The sequence below is a fragment of the Gymnoscopelus braueri genome (assembly GCF_963280865.1).
Source record: "Gymnoscopelus braueri genome assembly, chromosome: 10".
NCBI classification, from domain to species: domain Eukaryota; kingdom Metazoa; phylum Chordata; class Actinopteri; order Myctophiformes; family Myctophidae; genus Gymnoscopelus; species Gymnoscopelus braueri.
This window is the reverse complement of record NC_137611.1, coordinates 11,082,435-11,100,468: the sequence shown is the minus strand read 5'-3', so window position 1 is coordinate 11,100,468 and position 18,034 is coordinate 11,082,435. Positions and strand designations below refer to the sequence as shown.

The 18,034-nt window shown below is 40.7% G+C and overlaps 2 protein-coding genes across 10 annotated transcripts; both read right to left on the bottom strand.

Annotated features, from left to right (window-relative positions):
* Positions 1 to 818: 818 nt before the first annotated feature.
* On the bottom strand, positions 819 to 13,582 carry LOC308092967 (uncharacterized protein). 8 transcript variants are annotated; one of them, XR_013933824.1, is made up of 8 exons: positions 7,949 to 8,070; positions 6,588 to 6,694; positions 6,064 to 6,170; positions 5,770 to 5,905; positions 5,456 to 5,657; positions 5,292 to 5,356; positions 2,663 to 2,755; positions 819 to 1,062 (listed from the first exon to the last, which is right to left on the bottom strand). XR_013933824.1 is itself a non-coding variant. In XM_080439148.1 (7 exons), exons 2-7 carry the CDS (start codon positions 6,685 to 6,687, stop codon positions 4,148 to 4,150), a joined length of 618 nt encoding a protein of 205 aa, XP_080295274.1. In that variant the 5' UTR covers positions 6,688 to 6,694; positions 7,949 to 8,070; the 3' UTR covers positions 3,872 to 4,147. The 8 variants fall into 8 exon arrangements, 4 of the variants coding, with proteins under 4 accessions (XP_080295274.1, XP_080295272.1, XP_080295271.1 ...); XR_013933825.1 differs by lacking the exon at positions 819 to 1,062 and having other exon boundaries at positions 2,737 to 2,755; positions 5,292 to 5,361; positions 5,457 to 5,657; XR_013933826.1 differs by lacking the exons at positions 819 to 1,062; positions 2,663 to 2,755 and adding an exon at positions 3,872 to 4,155 and having other exon boundaries at positions 5,292 to 5,361; positions 5,457 to 5,657.
* On the bottom strand, positions 12,889 to 16,545 carry LOC308092975 (cold-inducible RNA-binding protein B-like; the record flags this gene model as incomplete). Of its 2 annotated transcripts, XR_013933828.1 has the most annotated exons (7): positions 16,448 to 16,545; positions 14,506 to 14,611; positions 14,300 to 14,406; positions 14,019 to 14,145; positions 13,694 to 13,886; positions 13,517 to 13,582; positions 12,889 to 13,030 (listed from the first exon to the last, which is right to left on the bottom strand). XR_013933828.1 is itself a non-coding variant. In XM_080439160.1 (5 exons), the coding sequence occupies exons 2-5, from the start codon at positions 14,603 to 14,605 to the stop codon at positions 13,693 to 13,695; spliced, it is 528 nt and encodes a 175-aa protein (XP_080295286.1). In that variant the 5' UTR covers positions 14,606 to 14,611; positions 16,448 to 16,545. The 2 variants fall into 2 exon arrangements, 1 of the variants encoding a protein (XP_080295286.1); XM_080439160.1 differs by lacking the exons at positions 12,889 to 13,030; positions 13,517 to 13,582 and having other exon boundaries at positions 13,693 to 13,886.
* Positions 16,546 to 18,034: the final 1,489 nt, after the last annotated feature.

The following is an 18,034-nucleotide window of genomic DNA, read 5'->3' as shown; positions in this document are numbered from 1 at the left end:
TCCATGTAGATCAGGTGTAGCCTGATCTACATGGAAATGTAATCTGGAAAATTCATAATACACCCACCCATTGATTTTGTATTCATGTAGGCTATTGCCCATTGCCTAAATCTCATGTTTTTTGCCCATTATTCAATAACTGTTCTGAAGAGCTAGAGGTTATTCTTTTATCTTTAACCTACCCCCTGATGTTGCCAGAGCCCAGCTTTTACAGAGCTACAGAAAAGCTGTATAATAAATACTGTACATAGCCTCCCTATCCCATTAGGACCATTATGCCAATCAATTAACATCACAATTTCAGAGAAATTAATGGGTAAAGATTGAATTGGCGACGAGGTCCTCCTATCTGTTTATCTGCTGGGCATAGCAGTAAATCCAGAATATTGGCGAGTTTGAGCATCAGCGGATGGTTTCCTGGTCATCTGCTGATCATGTGGTGGAGAGATGCTGACGTCAGTGGAGTGTGTTCGGTTGAAATTAGGTCAGGGTCAGCCAATCACAACATGAAGTCGGAAACAGACTTATTTGTATATCAATAGCTGATAGTGTACATGTCAAACATTGAGGCAGGCTTATTTTGTTAAGTCCATGTCAAAATATTGTCCAACAACCTACACACAAGCTCTTCAGCTGAGGTGAAAAAAGCTGATGTAATTTTGTGGTGATTAAACCATGAATTGTCAGAAAGAGCATGTTTACAGCATAACTTATTTGTCTTTGTTTCATTAGAATACATTTCTTAAAACAGACAGTCACAACAGTTTGTCATATTTTAACTACACACTGACTGAATACATCAGGGACAGTAGATGACAGATTTTTCAAAAAACTTTATTCCATATTTAGTATATACAGCTGGTACTTCCAGTGTCAGCTCCAGTACAGCAATAAACCTTTTTGATTATTTTACTACTAGAGGAAACTGTTTAAATGTAGTACAATGGTATAGACAACCATCCATGTTGTCAGTCTGTAATGCTCCACATAGGTCTGTTTGGACCAGCCCTCGCAGATCTCTGATCCCACATGTAGCCACCGCAGACAGCTGCCATGCCGAACCTGGTAGAATGAACACAAAGAGAACCATCGTAAGAACTACTAACCATTATGGGTTTTCCTGCTCTATCTGTACCGAGTGGACCTCAGACTAGGGCTTTCACCAACTAGTATAACCACTGCACTAGTCGACTTTGTTGGTACTAGTCGAATAGTTGGGGAGAAAAAAAAAAGTAATTTGTTTTAATGCCATAGTAATGGCCCATCTTACTATTATTATTATCCTCCTGACTTTATTTTTTATCAAAAGGGGGTCAAAAGTATGCCCAATAAAAGCCTATTATTGGGCAATGGGGATCCTTGGAGACGCTGCTGTGGTGCTGTGCTGCTGTGCCAGAAGCGCTTCCCTTAAAATGCCATAAAAATAAGGGCAGGAGGATAATAATAATAGTAATATAGTAGTAGGATGGCATTAAAACAATGCCCCCCGTATTTTTTTTAATATTTTTTTTGTAAAAAAAATGTTGATGTAAATTTCGACTAGTCGACTACTACTTGGTCAAATGAGTCGACTAGTAAAAATCATTAGTTGTGAATGCCCTACCTCAGACATAGACCTACTGTACATATGAACACCATCTGTACCAAGTGGACCTCAGACATATAGACCTACCGTACACATGAATGGAGCTACTACCTTTAAAAGTCTGCGTATTGTACACCATTTAAATCCTTTTGGAAAACTGCTGCTATTTGCCTCAAAAAGAGACCAACACCCTGAAAGATAAGTGATTGCCATTTGTTTAAAAAGCTTAATATCATGCTACCCGTACCAACATGTATACATGGATTAAAGCTTAGTTTTTTGGTTAGGCGTAGTCCTAATCTGCGAAAAAGCGTGAAAAGAGCCTCGCACACTAGACTCTGTTATAGCACTATGTAACATTATCATATTTGAGCAATATTGTTCTAAAACCCATGTTCTTCCTGTTCCTCTAACTGGTTGCTACAGCCAGCAACCAGTTAGAAGAAATCACAAAGTAAAGGCATTAACCCTGGGGTTTTATTGAAAGATGCTTCAGAACAGTATCCTATTGCTAGTTTGAACAATTCAAATACAAAATAAATAACAGAAAATAGCCAATTAACAAGCTCACTTGTAGATTATTTTCAGTGTGTGACATGCCACATTCCATATTAAACATGCTGACTTCTATGGATTCCAAATGACTGAAATCAGTCGTGGCGAGAGAGACAGACACACACATATAGGAATCGGAACATTAAGAGGGAATCGTAAAAATCCTAAAAGGATCCTAACCCTAGTGGCGACAGAACTTTAATTTTTGTGTGTGTGTGTGTGTGTGTGTGTGTGTGTGTGTGTGTGTGTACACACACACACAATTATTTCTTAAAGCCTGTTTTTCCAAGTTGCAATGTGACATAGCATTGTTTTTACAATACCACACCCCCACCCCCTACAACTGTATATACTTCCCCCAGTTTCTTAAATTGTTTTGTTTTTGACACTTGCTTTGGCAATGTAAATGTATGCATCTCATGCCAATGAAGCTCCTTTGAATTGAATGGATCAACTTGGTATGTCTACATATGGCAACTGAGTCACAATCATTCAAAAGCCACAAGGACATCAAGTATTTACCTGGGAGTTTTTATCTGAAGCCGTCACTGCCAACTGAGGCCAGTCATTTCAGGTAGAGGGATGCACAGGTTAACCATCCACAATCAGGTTATCCTGAACAAAAAAAAGTGAAAAGACGAATTAGCTCAACTCATTTCCACTTAAGATAACCCACTGGTAAAACATGCAACAGTTTAAAAAAAAACAAAAAAACAAAAAAACACCAAATATAACTGAATAAGGACAACACTGAAAATATTATAGAGGCCTAGCGGGTCAATAATTCAGAGTGCTTCAGGACTGTTTTGTTGAGCAAATGCGAATCGAATGCAAAGTGGACATTAAAGTGGACATTAGTGGACAGAGGACTATCATTGGCTGAAGGTTCAATGTTGGTGCACCAGAAGTTGAGCACCAGGGGCTGGATGTTCAGTTTCCCAATAGACGAGTATCAAAAATGAGGAAAAGGCCACGGCATGTTTTCAATGTGACCACATTTGAAGCAGGACTAAAATAGCCAACTCTGAAGGTTATTCATGGAAACATGAGAACTCAGTTTGAAGGATGTGAGCAGGAGAGCAAAAGAGTTTTTGTTACCTCAAGTGAACTGGCCTACTGTTTCTCCACAAATGAACTAGGCAAGAGAGCAGCTTTCATCTCTGACGAGCACTTGTTGGTAGGCGCAACACCTCACTCTCCAAGGACTTGTAGGTTTTTGAAGTAGCTGACCTCTTGAACGCAATGAAGCATTACATGACCAACACCCAGCTCATGTTTTTTTCCCCCACCATTACCATGCACCACTTGGGGGCAGGTTAATTTACAACCTCTAAAGAGGTGCAATTAAAAGCATCCCCTTGTTTCTACCTGTCAAAACACAGCCAGTGCATGTGCCGTTTGGTTAAGAGTCCAAATCACCTTGATTATTCTAACTTAGAGCACCCCTTACACATTGATAAATATTTACATAATGCCCATCTATTTTAAGCTAAATCACCACCCCATCCTAAAAGACGTAACTACAAATGCCAGACTACCATCTTCTAAGAAGGCACAACTGTAAGAGATAAGTCCTCCATATGTAGAATTACAGGTTCTCCATAGACATTTAATTTCCATGTTTCAAGCGACAGGTTCTCTAGCAGCTTAACAAGAACAGACGTTTTGAGCTGACTGTAAATCAGCAAAGTACCTCCATGGAGGTACTTTCGAAAGGCACAAGAATCAGGATTATTTTCCAACAAATTGTTTAATAGGCTCCATGAAGTCAATTTGACAAAAAAAAATTCCAACGTTGATAATACAAAGAACATAAAGTACAAAATTGTTCCCAGTTGGGATATTATAATATTGGGGAGTAGTAGTTACATTTGACGTTGATCACAAGTTTAAGTCCATTACAGCACATTTTAAAAAATGCAGACGTTGAGCAGAGCAAATATACCTTGGCTGACTGTAGCATGCTGCAATTTGCAACTTCATCAACAGCCGAACACCCCGTATGGTTCACCTGTCTGAAAGGAATTCACTTTTTGGGAAAGGGAACATTTACAGGGCCCTCAGCTTCTCCAAGTATTAAAAAAATAACTAATGCTGAGGAACTGCTGCCTAGAGGAACACCAAGGAATGTGGTATAAAATCCAGAAAATCCTTTCTGAACAGATCTCTCATTCTCGCTCAGTTTAAAACTTAGCAGGAGGTAGATCAGACAATTAAAAAAGAAAAACAAGGTCAGCAAACTTAAGAGGAATTCCCCTATAGTAATCAGGTCAACGCATCATCAACAGTACTGGTCAAGAATAGGGCTAAGCACACTAAGATGGTGGCTGACCAAAAACTGCCATCTTTTCATTTTGAGATCCACCAACCTGCAATTTAAAGCTCCTATCAACTCAGGTATTCCCATCAACGTAATCAAATAAAGTTACTAAATGCCTTTAATAAAGATGCAACCTAAAGGATAGCATCTTGGAACTAACTTGTTTAAACATGGTCATTTGAAGAGCAAAAGGTTCATGGCTACATTTAAAGATGCTTGAGCAACTACAACATAAGTTCATAAGTTTTCAAAAAAATCAGGGCAACAGTAACACGAGGACATTTTTCTTGAGGAGCGCATCTTTTAAATACAGCCAGCCAAGGGATGATCTTGAATTCAGGGAGATTTTTAGTCGTTTGCAGCTGAGGACAAGAAGTGGGCACACAGGTAAAGACACTGAAGTTCAGGCAAGTTCAAGAGTTTGACATCCTACTCATCCCAAAACACACATCAAAAAGAGAACATCCTTTTGCAGAAGGCTGTTAATTGAAGTTAGTGATGATTATTGGAGATATTTTTTTTTGTAGTAGGGCACTAGGCATTATTTGGATTGAGACTACTAAGTCAGCTCCACACTATTTAACCCCTATAGTCAAATGTTGGCTGTAAAGCTACACATTCACACCATGGAACATTTTGACATGCTGTGAACTTGTAGATCTGCTACTATAAAACTTCACCTACAATTGGCATGCCCAAAATAGGGTCGTCAGGGGGGGTTGCAACAACCTGGTTCAAGAATTGACCCATGGAGATATTTGGAGTAACGGGGACCTGAGCAGCATTAACACTACTTAAACAGAGAGACACACACACACCACATGTTCTTACCATAGCTGTCATATCCGTCCCTGTAGGATCCTCCCGAAGAACGATCCCCATAACCACCACTACCCCTAACAGTAAAGACACAATCATTAAAACCAGCGGGATGAAAGCTGTGTACACGGGTGCTCAATTCACAAATTATTCCTAAATTTAAGGCTTCCCCTTACCTATTATCCCTGTAGCCGCCGCCGGAGGAGTAGCCACCGCTTCCACCGCCGCTCCTGTATCCGCCGCCGCCGCCACCACCGCCGTAGCTCCTCTCTCCGCCGCCATAGCTCCTGTCGCCACCGCCGCCGCCATAACTTCTGTCTCCACCGCCGCCATAGCTCCTATCTCCATAGCTCCTGTCACCTCCGTATCCTCCACCACCTACACAAATACAAGAGAGGGGGGGGGATAATACATTTAACATGCCATCGATCAAGAATAAATGTCTCAGAGATGGGGAAAACCTAATCTAAGTTTTGGGTAAAAAACCCACCTCTACCTCTTCCGCCACCGAATCCGCCGCCGCCTCCATATCCTCCCCTTGAGCCTCTGAAACCACCACCGCCACCTCCGGAACGTCCATTACCCTTTCCAGCTTCATCGACACGGATCGTCCTGCCATCCAGACTCTGAAACGATATCAATAAATTGAACAGTTAGTCAGTGTCAATACATTATTAGTTGGCCATTGTTGCATTTGGTGCAGTACCGTGCTGCGCCACCAGGACACCATGTGCCTCACAAAATGGCTCCCAGCAAGCCATCTGACAATATTTCATCAACTCACCTTTCCATTCATTCCTTCCAATGCATCCTTTGCATCATCTGCGCTGTCGTACTTCACAAAGCCGAATCCACGAGACCTGCCTGTCTCTTTGTCTCTGATGACATCAACTGTAGAGAGAAATAAATACAAATATAAATATTTAATACATTTAAAGGAGGAGTTCACCCAAAAAAGGACTTATTTTCTATCAATTGCCCACCCTATGAAGCCTTGAATCCATGGATTATTTTTTGTTTTTGTCGCATTCTTAAGCTAATAATTTGATTCCCGTCTCCTACCGGCTAATGTATCCGGTAGGAGACACAAAGTAGATTATTTGTGTCTCCTACCGGAAATACACACGGTCATCAAATTATTGTCTTAGGAATGCCACAAAAACAAATCCATGAAATCAAGGCTTCATGGGGTGTGTAATTGATAGAAAATAAGTAATTTTTTGGGTGAACTCCTCCTTTAAGCTAAATAAAATCATTGGTGTGAATCCATTTGTATTTGCTCATATGGATTGCACGTTGTTTGTTTACCTTTGGCAATGTTTCCGTATTTGGAGAACGCTCCCGCCAACGAGTCCTCGGTGGTGTCGAAGCTCAGCCCACCGATGAACAGCTTACCCTCGTCCGACATGTCTGGTCTAGAGGGAAACACAAAATAACGGTCACGTTATTGAATCAACCCGCTTCTTCCTTGGTGCGAAATGTGCCTTTACATAAGCGGATAAAACGACCGTTGTGTAACCGTAGCGTTATATAAATCGTTTATCAGATGAAGTAGGTCAAATGCGTATGGACCACCATCTAGGTCACGGAGTAACGGAACCTAGCCATCTACGCCACTCAATATAACTGTACGCAACGTTAACTTAGCGTCAACGCTAACAAAATGTCTAATCCAAACCACTGGTTCCCAAACGTTTTAGCTCGAGGCCCAAAAGAGAAATGTGTGCAGTCTCCCCTGGACCCCCGCTAGTGAAAATAGCAGATCTACAAGCTCACACCTCATCGCGATGAGACGCGTTGTGAGCTTGTCGATCGGCTATTTTCGCTCCTTAAACTTCTAATTTATGTAATTTCTTGCATTTAAAAAAAAAGTGTATTCATTACATTTATTTTGGGGAAAAAAATCAATGATTGTATCCATGAAAACGTACTGATATATTAAAAACAAAACAAGGGATTTTACTCGTGAAATGTGTCAACGACCCACAAAAGGGTCCCGACCCAATGTTTGGGAAACCGTGATCTATAATGTACGATAATTTACAGCGCGATTAAAATGTAATAGTAATGTAATAACACTTAAAAAAAAACAACAACAGATGTACAATCTCACGGCGCGTCTCTTCGTGCCGCACTGCAACCTTGGACATCTGCAATTTGTTTATTATTTTTAAGACATCGTCAATAGATAACTCGTGCTCCTCACCAGGCCCGGTGGGCCTGCCTAGGCCTGGTTAGCTTAGCATTAGCTCTGCTAACATGATCTCATTCAGTAACACAGGGACGGTGCGCCATTTTATACACCACGTTGCTGTTGCTCTTTTGTCAACGCGCCATCTTGGCTGCAGAGATTTTTTTATCCTAGTCCAAAATCAAATTAAAAACACGACGCGACACGGCACTCTCCATTATTACGTCTGTTAAAAAGACGCCGATGGGTTTTGTTGGGCAAAAAAAGGCTCAGGGTGGGTTTGCTAAATAAACAAAGGGTGTCACGGTGGCCGAAACCAACACGCACCATGAAAAGCTTTTGTTTTGCTGCGACAGAGGCAGGTTAAATAGGCTCTGTTCGCCGAATACACGAATAACACGGTAATTAACACATTATAGAGAGCTATAGGCAGTTGAAATGCATCATAACACACGTTTCGCAAAGCAAACATTGTTACCTTTATTTCGTTTTCGCAAGACTGCGATGATAACGTCTTGCTGCACTGTCTACTGAGAGGGAACTGCGTGGATTATATGTCAGTGAAACGCTTCTGACTGCGACCTATTTAAAGCTGTCTCAGTGGGCGGGGCCGGTGCTGTGCCTTTCACTGCGGCCTTATTAAATATGTAAACAGGGGAGGGTGAGGGTCAGCATCACTGGCAGCTTTTTTGTTTTAACCCTTTTAACTTTATTTGCAAATATGGAGTAGGCTTACGTTTTATTTCTCAAACGCTCCATGTCAACATACAATGTATTGTGAAAATACAATATGGATTTTTTTTTTAATTATAGTATTTTCCCTCCCAAAAGGTAATGTAATTAAAAAATAAAATGTTGATCTGCTGGGTACAGACTTTTAAAATGTTGGATCAGGTCCGGTGCTAGGATGAAGTGACTGAGGGACAGGTAAAGCATAGTTGGGTATCATTTTTGCCTACTTCTGCATTTATGTATGTAAGCTATTGATTGATTAATTGATTGATTTTCCCTATGTATAAAAATTGACCTACCTTACATTTTCCTCTTGTACTGGAACCATTCAAAAATCTTGTGAAAGCAGGGCTTGCAAGGGACTAGTCGTGCACATAAAATCAAACACATGCTAGTTTGCTATATATTTTTTCCTCACCCAGCATCCCCATAGTTTAGCCAGGAGGCTGAGCATTTTGAGATGATTCACAAAATGTGGCATGTAGGACTTTCAGACAAACATAACGAGAACACAAAAGGGATTCATTTTTATCATTCTTTGGTATGACTCGGCCAGGGATTGAACCCCAACCTCCCAATCTCAAGGTGGACACTCTTTTTGTGAAAAGAAGCCTATCATATTTCACATGCATTTCCCGTAACTGTAGCTCATTAGCAGGCCAAGGATGAAACCATGGATGCATAAAAACTTGGCTTAGCGTTTTGCATTTACAGACAAGGTGCCGCCACTCCAGAACAAAGACAAACTAGAGATTTAATGGAGATTTGAGGCCTGGCCAAGGACGATGGCCATGCTGGATTTCACAGTGCTTGTGTGAATGCAAATCATTCTCACAAACATGACTTCAAATGTGAATGAAAGCTATTAACAAATGAAATGTCTGGGTGGGGCTGGAACTGGGGGTGTTGGGTCTGACTCTTTCAGTGCATTTCCAGAACAAGCTGCAAGAACTTGCAACATGCAGCCTATTTTAAGAATAATACGAATAATCGAATCTACGATCCATTCCTTTAGCCTAATATATTCTGTACACCAACATGTGTCAAAATAAACATGACAAAGGGTCCATATTACATTTGGGGATGTGAGTCTGCTATGAGAATGAGTCCAACCATGGCACGGTTAAGAATATTTCTTGGAGCTAAACACACAAAACAAAGGATATAAATATAAATATAGTTCAGTGGTTCTCAAACATTTTCATGTCTGCGGACCCCCATGTGAAAATAATGTTGTGCCAAGGAACCCCATAAGAGAAGATTTGTGTTGTGTTAATTTTTCACAATTTTTAGAGAACATTCTATACGCTTTGGAAACAGCAGCTCTACAAGCTCATGACGACTTACAGTGCGACATGTTATGAACTTGTTCATCAGCTTTTTTTGAATAGCTGAACGAGGGTTCAAGTTGTTGAACTGTTCCTCAGTTTGCTGGGGACCACCTAGAACGCCCCCTAAGGACCCTTGGCAGTCCCTGGACCCCACATTGAGAACCAGTGGCATAGATTTCAAATCTCAGACTATGATCTTTAACCACTTAATGGTTATGTCTTAACCCTAAGTTGTAAGTCAATGTCAAAAACAGCCGATCTACAAGCACACATGTAGCAACCCGACACCTTGTGAGCTTGTACATACTGACCTTCAGGAACAAGAATGTGAGGAAGTGTGCAAAAAGAACCGTTTGTTTTGTCTCACAAAACTGTCCTGTTTTTGCTCAGATAAAACCACTTATTAGAGTTGCATTTAATCAATCGTGTGTCATAATTTAGTAACATGTCTCTGCAAAAGAAAATGTCTCTAAACCAATTTGTCGAGTGGCCTAGTAAGCTTATCTTTAGGCCTACATAGTATGATACAAAATTGCGTTTGTGTTTGCTGTGTGTGTGTTAGCACTTAGTCATGACCTTTCTTCTCTTTCTTTAAAGACGTTTTTGGGGGGGACTTTTTTGGCCTTTATTTATAGATTACAGTAGAGACAGGGAGAGACATGCAGCAAAGATCGTCGGGAACAGGACTCGAACGTGCAATGCGCTAGTACATTGGAGCCTAGGTGCCCCTTCTTTTTTTATCAACTACTTGATACTTTTAAAACAACAAATCTACTCTAGCATCGGGTACTACTACTACTACTAATAAAGACATCTTGAACCTTATTGAGCCTAGAGAACATCGACACACAGTGGATGCCAACAAACTCAAGGCCAGCTCCCAGTTGGAGTTGAACTAGACTATTATTGGGATTGTACTTTAACCACATTAACCCTAGCATCCCTTTTGGGCAAAATTTCAAAATGTTAAAAAAACAACAACATTTGAGCATTTCTTAATACCAGAGAAGTAGAGCTGATAACTATTAAGGATACTCTTACACTAATATTTATGTAATATATTATATACTTTCAAAATAGATAAATGCATCCTTAAAATTAGCCTAAATTGTGTGAGCTAACTTTTCTCAAAGGTCTATATTTTGCATTTACAGACAAGGTGCCGCCACTCCAGAACAAAAGACAAGATGAGGTTTAATGGGGACCTGGCCTAGAAAGATGGCCCTGCTGCATGGTATTCACAATCAAACGTGCTTGTGTGAACACAAACAATGTGACTTTAATTAATTCAAATGTGAATGAAAGTCATTAACAAATGAAATGTCTGGGTAGGGGGACCGGGGTGGGCTTGGGGGTGTTGGGTCTTTCTGTGCATTTTACGGATCAAGCTGAAAGTGATTACATGATTTTATATTATGTGGCGGATGAGGCTTGTAGTCGTCTTAACTTAACCAGAAATAATGAAAATGAAAATGTGAGCTGCCATCAACATGCAATGATTTGTTTGGGTTTCACCTCATTTCACTCAGACATTCAGCTCCACAGCTCCACCCTGTGGGGGGAGGGGAGGCATTGTTCCATTGTGTTGAACTCAGCCAGATGCTTCACACCAAATCCAGCAGATCGTAAGACAATGAGAACTCCATGCATGGGACCCTATATTCACAACCCTAGAATATAGTGGAACTATGAAAGAGGAAAGCAATTTGCCATCCCTGTAGGAAGCTCTGAAATATTTGTCACCGCCCTCACACACACTTTCATGAAGTGTTTTAGTGTAAATCAACATGTCCATCAGTGGATTCTCAAAGTGGAGGTGGGGGTTGGGTCTTAGCATTTTGTTGGGGGAAGTTCAGAATATCTTTAAATTCTATATAAAAAAAAAAGGTGCTGTAAGTTATTTTGACTTTTTGTAAACAAACTTTTTTTTAAAACAAAGTTTAAAAGTTAAAGCTCTATAATATGATAGCAATCATTTCTACAGAGTGTTTGTTCAATAACAGGGGTATCCCTGTCTCTCCAACTCTTTAATAAAGAAAACCTCAATGGAAACAAGACCGCCAGGACTTTTTTGAACAGACCTTTTACACAAAGTATTTTAAATGTAACCGTTTTACATTTTTGCCTAATAAAATATTCAATCAAATTGTTGCCGTCAATCTGAGAAAGTAGTGTGTGGGTTTGTGTGGATAATCACACAAACCACTATTTTTCATATTCCACCCTTTTCACATTGTCCCGTATAGCGCCACCAGGACACAACTACCCTGTGGTTGTCCTGTGTGTGCGTGTGTTATCCCTTTGAGATACAAAGCTCATATTTATAATCACTGTACCATTTTGTATGAATATCAAGTTGTTTTACTACCATATAACCATTTATACATTTCATCCTGTATAAAAAAAATTGGGACCGATTTCTGATATAGAGCTCTGTAAAGAAAACTCTATATGGAATGATGTCCAATTCAAATAACATCTGGCACACATCTCTTGTGTGATTGGAGTTCATTTGCGTGACATAAAAATGCCATGCTGTATGATATCAGCATATATATGTTATGAGCAGAGATTAGATTGTGAGGTAAACTACACAGTAAACAACACCTGGATGGTATGATCTCTATTAATTTCAATGAGTTCTCAAATCCTTGGAGTATAAATTTGTCTTTAATCAGCTAGACTGAGGTGAACGGACCCAAAATTAAGTGATTGACAGAGAGATCCTTAACCCCAATTAAGCCTGGCCCCATTTTGGACAAATGTTAATTTAAGATTAGTCTAAAATAGCCAATCTACAAGCTCAGAATGCTTCATTGCACATTTTAAGCTGCCATTTTCTCTAGTTGTCATATATGACAAAGAATAGGGTTTCAGTGGTTAATGTAAATCACAAAACTACAGCCTGTGAATGGGTGCAAGGCTGGTATGGTGCAGTGATCCAATTGCAGTCTTGAGAGACCCGTTTAGACAAACTGCTGTAAATGTGTGCTTTAGCCAGCACTCGGCTTCAATCATTATTGTTAAAACCACAACCCAAAGCAAGAATCTTTGTGCCGTCATGGACTCAGACCTGAATTTTATCAGCCACACAAAGTATACTACAATCTCTGTTCGTGCCGAATATTATGGTAGTAATCCATTTTGTGAGAAACACCAGGGATTTAACTCAATAAAATGATAATGCATTTTGCATGACTTGATTTACCAAGTGCCCACAATGTGTAGGTGTCGATCCTTAATGTATTCCTGTATTTGTATACGGCATTATAATAAGTGTGTGACTTGTGTATCCTTAAAAGATACACTTTAAATAATAATGTGTAGAAGTAATACATAACTACAATAAATAATGTAAAGTAAAAAAAAAAATTTATTGGTCGAGAATTATTTTCACAAAATCAATATTGTATACAAAGCAGCCTAAGACAGTCATCTTTTAAATACAGCCAGCCAAGGGATGATCTTGAATTCAGGGCGATTTTAGTCGTTTGCAGCTGAGGACAAGAAGCGGGCACACAGGTAAAGACACTGAAGTTCAGGCAAGTTCAAGAGTTTGACATCCTACTCATACAGGCAAGTTCAAGAGTTTGACATCCTACTCATCCCAAAATATACATATAAAAAAAAGAGAACATCCTTTTGAAGAAGGCTTTTAATTGAAGTTGGTGACGATTATTGGAAATCACATTTGAATTGAGACTACAAATTGTGTCAGCTCCACACTATTTACCCATTTAAGCCCAATAGTCAAATGTTAGCTGTAAAGCTACACGTTGACAACATGGAACATTTTGACATGCTGTGAACTTGTAGCTCTGTTACTATAAAACTTTTCACCTATAATGGCATGCCCAAAATAGGGATGTCAGGAGGGGTTTGCAACAACCTGGTTCAAGAATTGACCCATGGAGATATTTGGAGTCAAGGGGACCAACGCAGCATTAGCACTACTTAAATAGATTCACACGACATGTACTTACCATAGCTGTCATATCCGTCCCTGTAGGATCCTCCCGAAGAACGATCCCATAACCACCATGACCTAACTGTAAAAACACAATCATTAAAACCAATGGGATGGAAGCAGTGTACACACACACACACACACACACGTGCTCAATTCACAAATTATTCCGAAATTTAAGGCTTCCACTTACTAATTATCCCTGCCGCCGGAGGAGTAGCCACCGCCACCACCACCGCCGCCGCTCCTGTATCCGCCACCTCCGTAGCTTCTATCTCCGCCGCCATAGCTTCTGTCGCCGCCGCCGCTGCTGCCATAACTTCTGTCTCCACCGCCACTATAGCTCCTATCCCCATAGCTCCTGTCACCTCCGTATCCTCCACCACCTACACAAATACGAGAGGGGGACAAGATACATTTAACATGGATCAGGAATAAATGTGCGAGAGATGGGAAAGCCTACTCCTAGTTGCGAGAGATGGGAAAGCCTACACCTAGTTTGAGGAAAAGAAACTCACCTCTTCCTCTTCCGCCACCACCTCCATATCCTCCACCTCCCCGGCTTGAGCCTCTGAAACCACCACCACCACCTCCGGAACGTCCATTTCCAGCTTCATCAACACGGATCGTCCTGCCATCCAGACTCTGTAATTATATCAATAAATTATTACAGTTAGCCATTGTCAGTTGTGTGTCGTGTTGCATTTGGTGCAGTACCGTGTTGCGCCACCAGGCCACCATGTGCCTCACAAAATGGCTCCCAGCAAGCCATCCGTGACAACATATTTCATCAACTCACCTTTCCATTCATTCCTTCCAATGCATCCTTTGCATCATCGGGGCTGTCATACTTCACAAAGCCAAATCCACGAGACCTGCCTGTCTCTTGGTCCCTGATAACATCAACTGTAGAGACAAATCAATTTAAAAAAAAGTGAATACATTGAAGATAAATTAAATCATGAATGAATTTGTGGTTGCTCATATGGATCGCAAGTCATTTACCTTTGGCAATGTTTCCGTATTTGGAGAACGCTTCCGCCAATGAGTCCTCGGTGGTGTCGAAGCTCAGCCCACCAATGAAAAGCTTACCCTCGTCCGACATGTTTGTCTAAAGAGAACACAAAAGAACGTTCTGAATCAACCCCTTCCATCATGCAAAATGTGCTGATAAAACGCCATTTATATAAGGCTACGGTTATACAACAATTTGATTGAATGCATTTTGACTGCTGTTCTCTCCATCAGCAAATTGACCCTTACGGGTCTGTAACTTAAGTGTACAAATTCACCCTTATGGGTCTGTAACTCTGAGAGTGTACACAACACACATAGAACCACATGGACCTGTAAGGGTCCATTTGGTTCCATGTGTACAGTCTCAGATTTTACACATAGAACCACATGGACCTGTAAGGGTCCATTTGGTTCCATGTGTACAGTCTCAGATTTTACATGGGGTCCCAGAAATAATATCAAATGGAAATATGTGGCCTAATGTATATTTAACTGGGGATCCTTGAAATTAAAAAGGAATCACTGAGTTAAAACTATAGAATATTTATGAACATAACACAAAACAAATGTAAAGGTGCAAGCCAGCCAAGCATGGTTTACAATAGGTCTTGTGATAAATCATATTGAACAACATCTAAGTGTAAACACTTCAAAAGGGCAAGAGGTGGAGAGATGATTAGATTGCTACAGTTAACTCAAGTGAATCATTGTGCAACTTTCCACAGCCCTCTTCAAAGACAGTGGTGCAGACAGTTTAAGTTCATACCTGGACTGCAGAGTCCTCAGGCCACATTTCCAGACATTTTCAGAATGAAAATGTGGCTTGAGGCCACATTTTGAAATCTGTCTGAAATGTCTGTCTGAAATGTGTCCCGACTACCTACAGCATCGGTCGATGGGAAACTGTTAAGCCAGTAGCCTAATGAAAAACATTTGTCGCGTTTCTCATGTCTCGTTACACCGACCCACGGCATTCTCACAGTTTACAGTGCTGCGTCACTGAATGAGATATCCAAACAAACGACTTCAATAATGATGGATGTCTTGTGAACATCTTGTTACAATCTCCTCATAAGAGTTCACTTTGACACAATCGATCCGTTCAAATCTCTCTAGTCTCTTTACACTGCTGCGTGTCCGATTTATGATTAGTCGTACGAATGTGTGTCGCGCGCAGGAACAGCGCAGATCTCCAAGTCTACAACGCGTCGCATCCACGCCACATTGTAGGCTTGTAGCTCAGGCTAGAGTAGGAAATGGGCGTGTACTTAAAACTGGTCTGTTGTCATGGTTCCCGCGCTCGTTCACTCTTTTAATTCCCGTCCCAATCACGTGATTAATAAAAAAAAATACTCCCATCCCGCGGGAATCCCGTGACCCGCGGGAATCCCGAAAAATGTCATTCTCTGATGAAAGCGACCCCCCCCAAAAAGCAACAATGGCCACTTTAAACCTATATGCGGCGGATATTTGAAAATATGTCTACAAATCTATAATATATCTCATGAATGAATCTACAAGCTCAGTGCGACGCGTTGTGAGCTTGTAGATCGGCTATTTAAAAAAATATATATATTTAAAAAAAAATCAGTAACACAGGACGGTGGCCATTTTACACCACGTTGCCGTTTCAGTAACATTTATCAAAAATCCTGGTACAGGGGTCACAAAGATGGGGGAGGGGATGGGGGTCCATGGACAATTGCATATTAATTTGAAGGGGGTAATTGACAATGAATATGTTTGAGAACCACTGGTTTAAACAACATTTAGGAAACAAGCCCAAATAAAGCATCTACACTTAATAGCAACAAGCCCCCGCAAAATAGCTAAATTTCACAAGCAACTTTACAGAAACACAAGATCAAAGTCGCTTATTTATAATAAGCAGACATGGCATACATTTCAGAAAGAAAGCAGAGATAATCACCTTACGTTCGTTTTCGCAGAGACTGCGATGATAACGTCTTCCTGCTCGGTCAATGAGAGGAAACTGGGAGGAATAGAACTGCGTGCTCTGATTTTGGGCGCAAACAGCCAGTTCCTGTTCTTTCATGTCAACCAATCAGAAGAAGGTATGGGCAGTGTTGCCATGTCTGCTTATTATAAGAATAGAGTTATGATATATCTAGAGGGCGGACTGCCCCGCCCCCTCACCAATTCATTTCAATGAAAATTGCTCACAAGCGCATGAAGCACCTGGAAGTACCTCTACTTCCTGGCTCCAATTTTGGAGCCAATAGAGCAGGCGCACTAGCGTTTCAGACGGTAGACGCACGCGCAGTAACATTTTAAATGCGAAAGTGTTGCTATCTCAGATTTGACCACCAGGCGACGGCAGCTCCATTGTTTTACCGCTGTTCTGGGGACTTGATTATAAGCGACTTTGGGCTTGTTTTTCTGTACAGTTGCTGCAACCCTCTATACTATAGAGGGTTGCGGTTTTTGGGACTTACTTCTAAAGTGCAGTTGCTTATTTTGGGCTTTCTTTAATTATTATTCAAACCAATGGTTCTCAAATAAGGACCCCCCAAATTAACTAATGTATTTGTCCCTTAACCCCCATCTGAAAATGTTTTGTACCAGGGACTCCCATACCAAGTTTCTGTTGTTATAATGTTTAAAAAATATTTCAAATATTTATTTTTTTCTCCAAGTTTTCTTTGAAAATAGCAGATGATGATGAATATAGATTTAAATTACTCGTGTGGCTTCTTTTGGCCTTGTTTTCATAGACCTGGTTGCTTATTTCTCTCACACAATCTGGCGAGGCTGGGTATGGGCGTAGCCCTGAAACATGACTGTCATACCATGACAGTCATGGTGCCGAGTCCCCCAGGTCTAAAGTTGTGTTCTATTTTTTCACATTGCCATCTCTCACATAAACATAAACGTTCAGATTTCAAATATAAAGTGCTTACCACCGAGCCACGGATGTTACAAGGCGATGCGGACCGCGATGAGTACCCGTATTGTTCAATAAAAAGCATTTTAATCCCATCGCCGGCCTTTTTTTTTTTTTTTGGTAATGTATCAGAGTGCAATACACCTTCCAACCATTAGTGTCGCATGGTCGAAAGTATCGGAGACAATTTGGAGAAAATGGCCGGCGATGGGATTAAAATGCTTTGTATTGAACAATACGGGAGATACGAGTACTCATCGCGGTCCGCATCGCCTTGTAACATCCGTGGCTCGGTGGTAAGCACTTTGTATTTGAAATCTGAACGTTTATGTGAGAGATGGCAATGTGAAAAAATCGAACACAACTTTAGACCAGGGGGACTCGGCACCATGACGCTTGTATACAAGCGTCATGTGAACCATGGCTAGGTATGGGCGGTGCTTGGCAAAACGCTGTCGTAGGCTGACAGTGGCACTATGACAGTGGTTATCGTTGGATACGATTTTGTCCACAATTCCATGCTGTATTAACAGGCAAACGTTGATCAATATAACAATTATTTAATTAGTAATGCAGATCTTTAACAATAATTTAACTCTTGAGAGCGTAAAA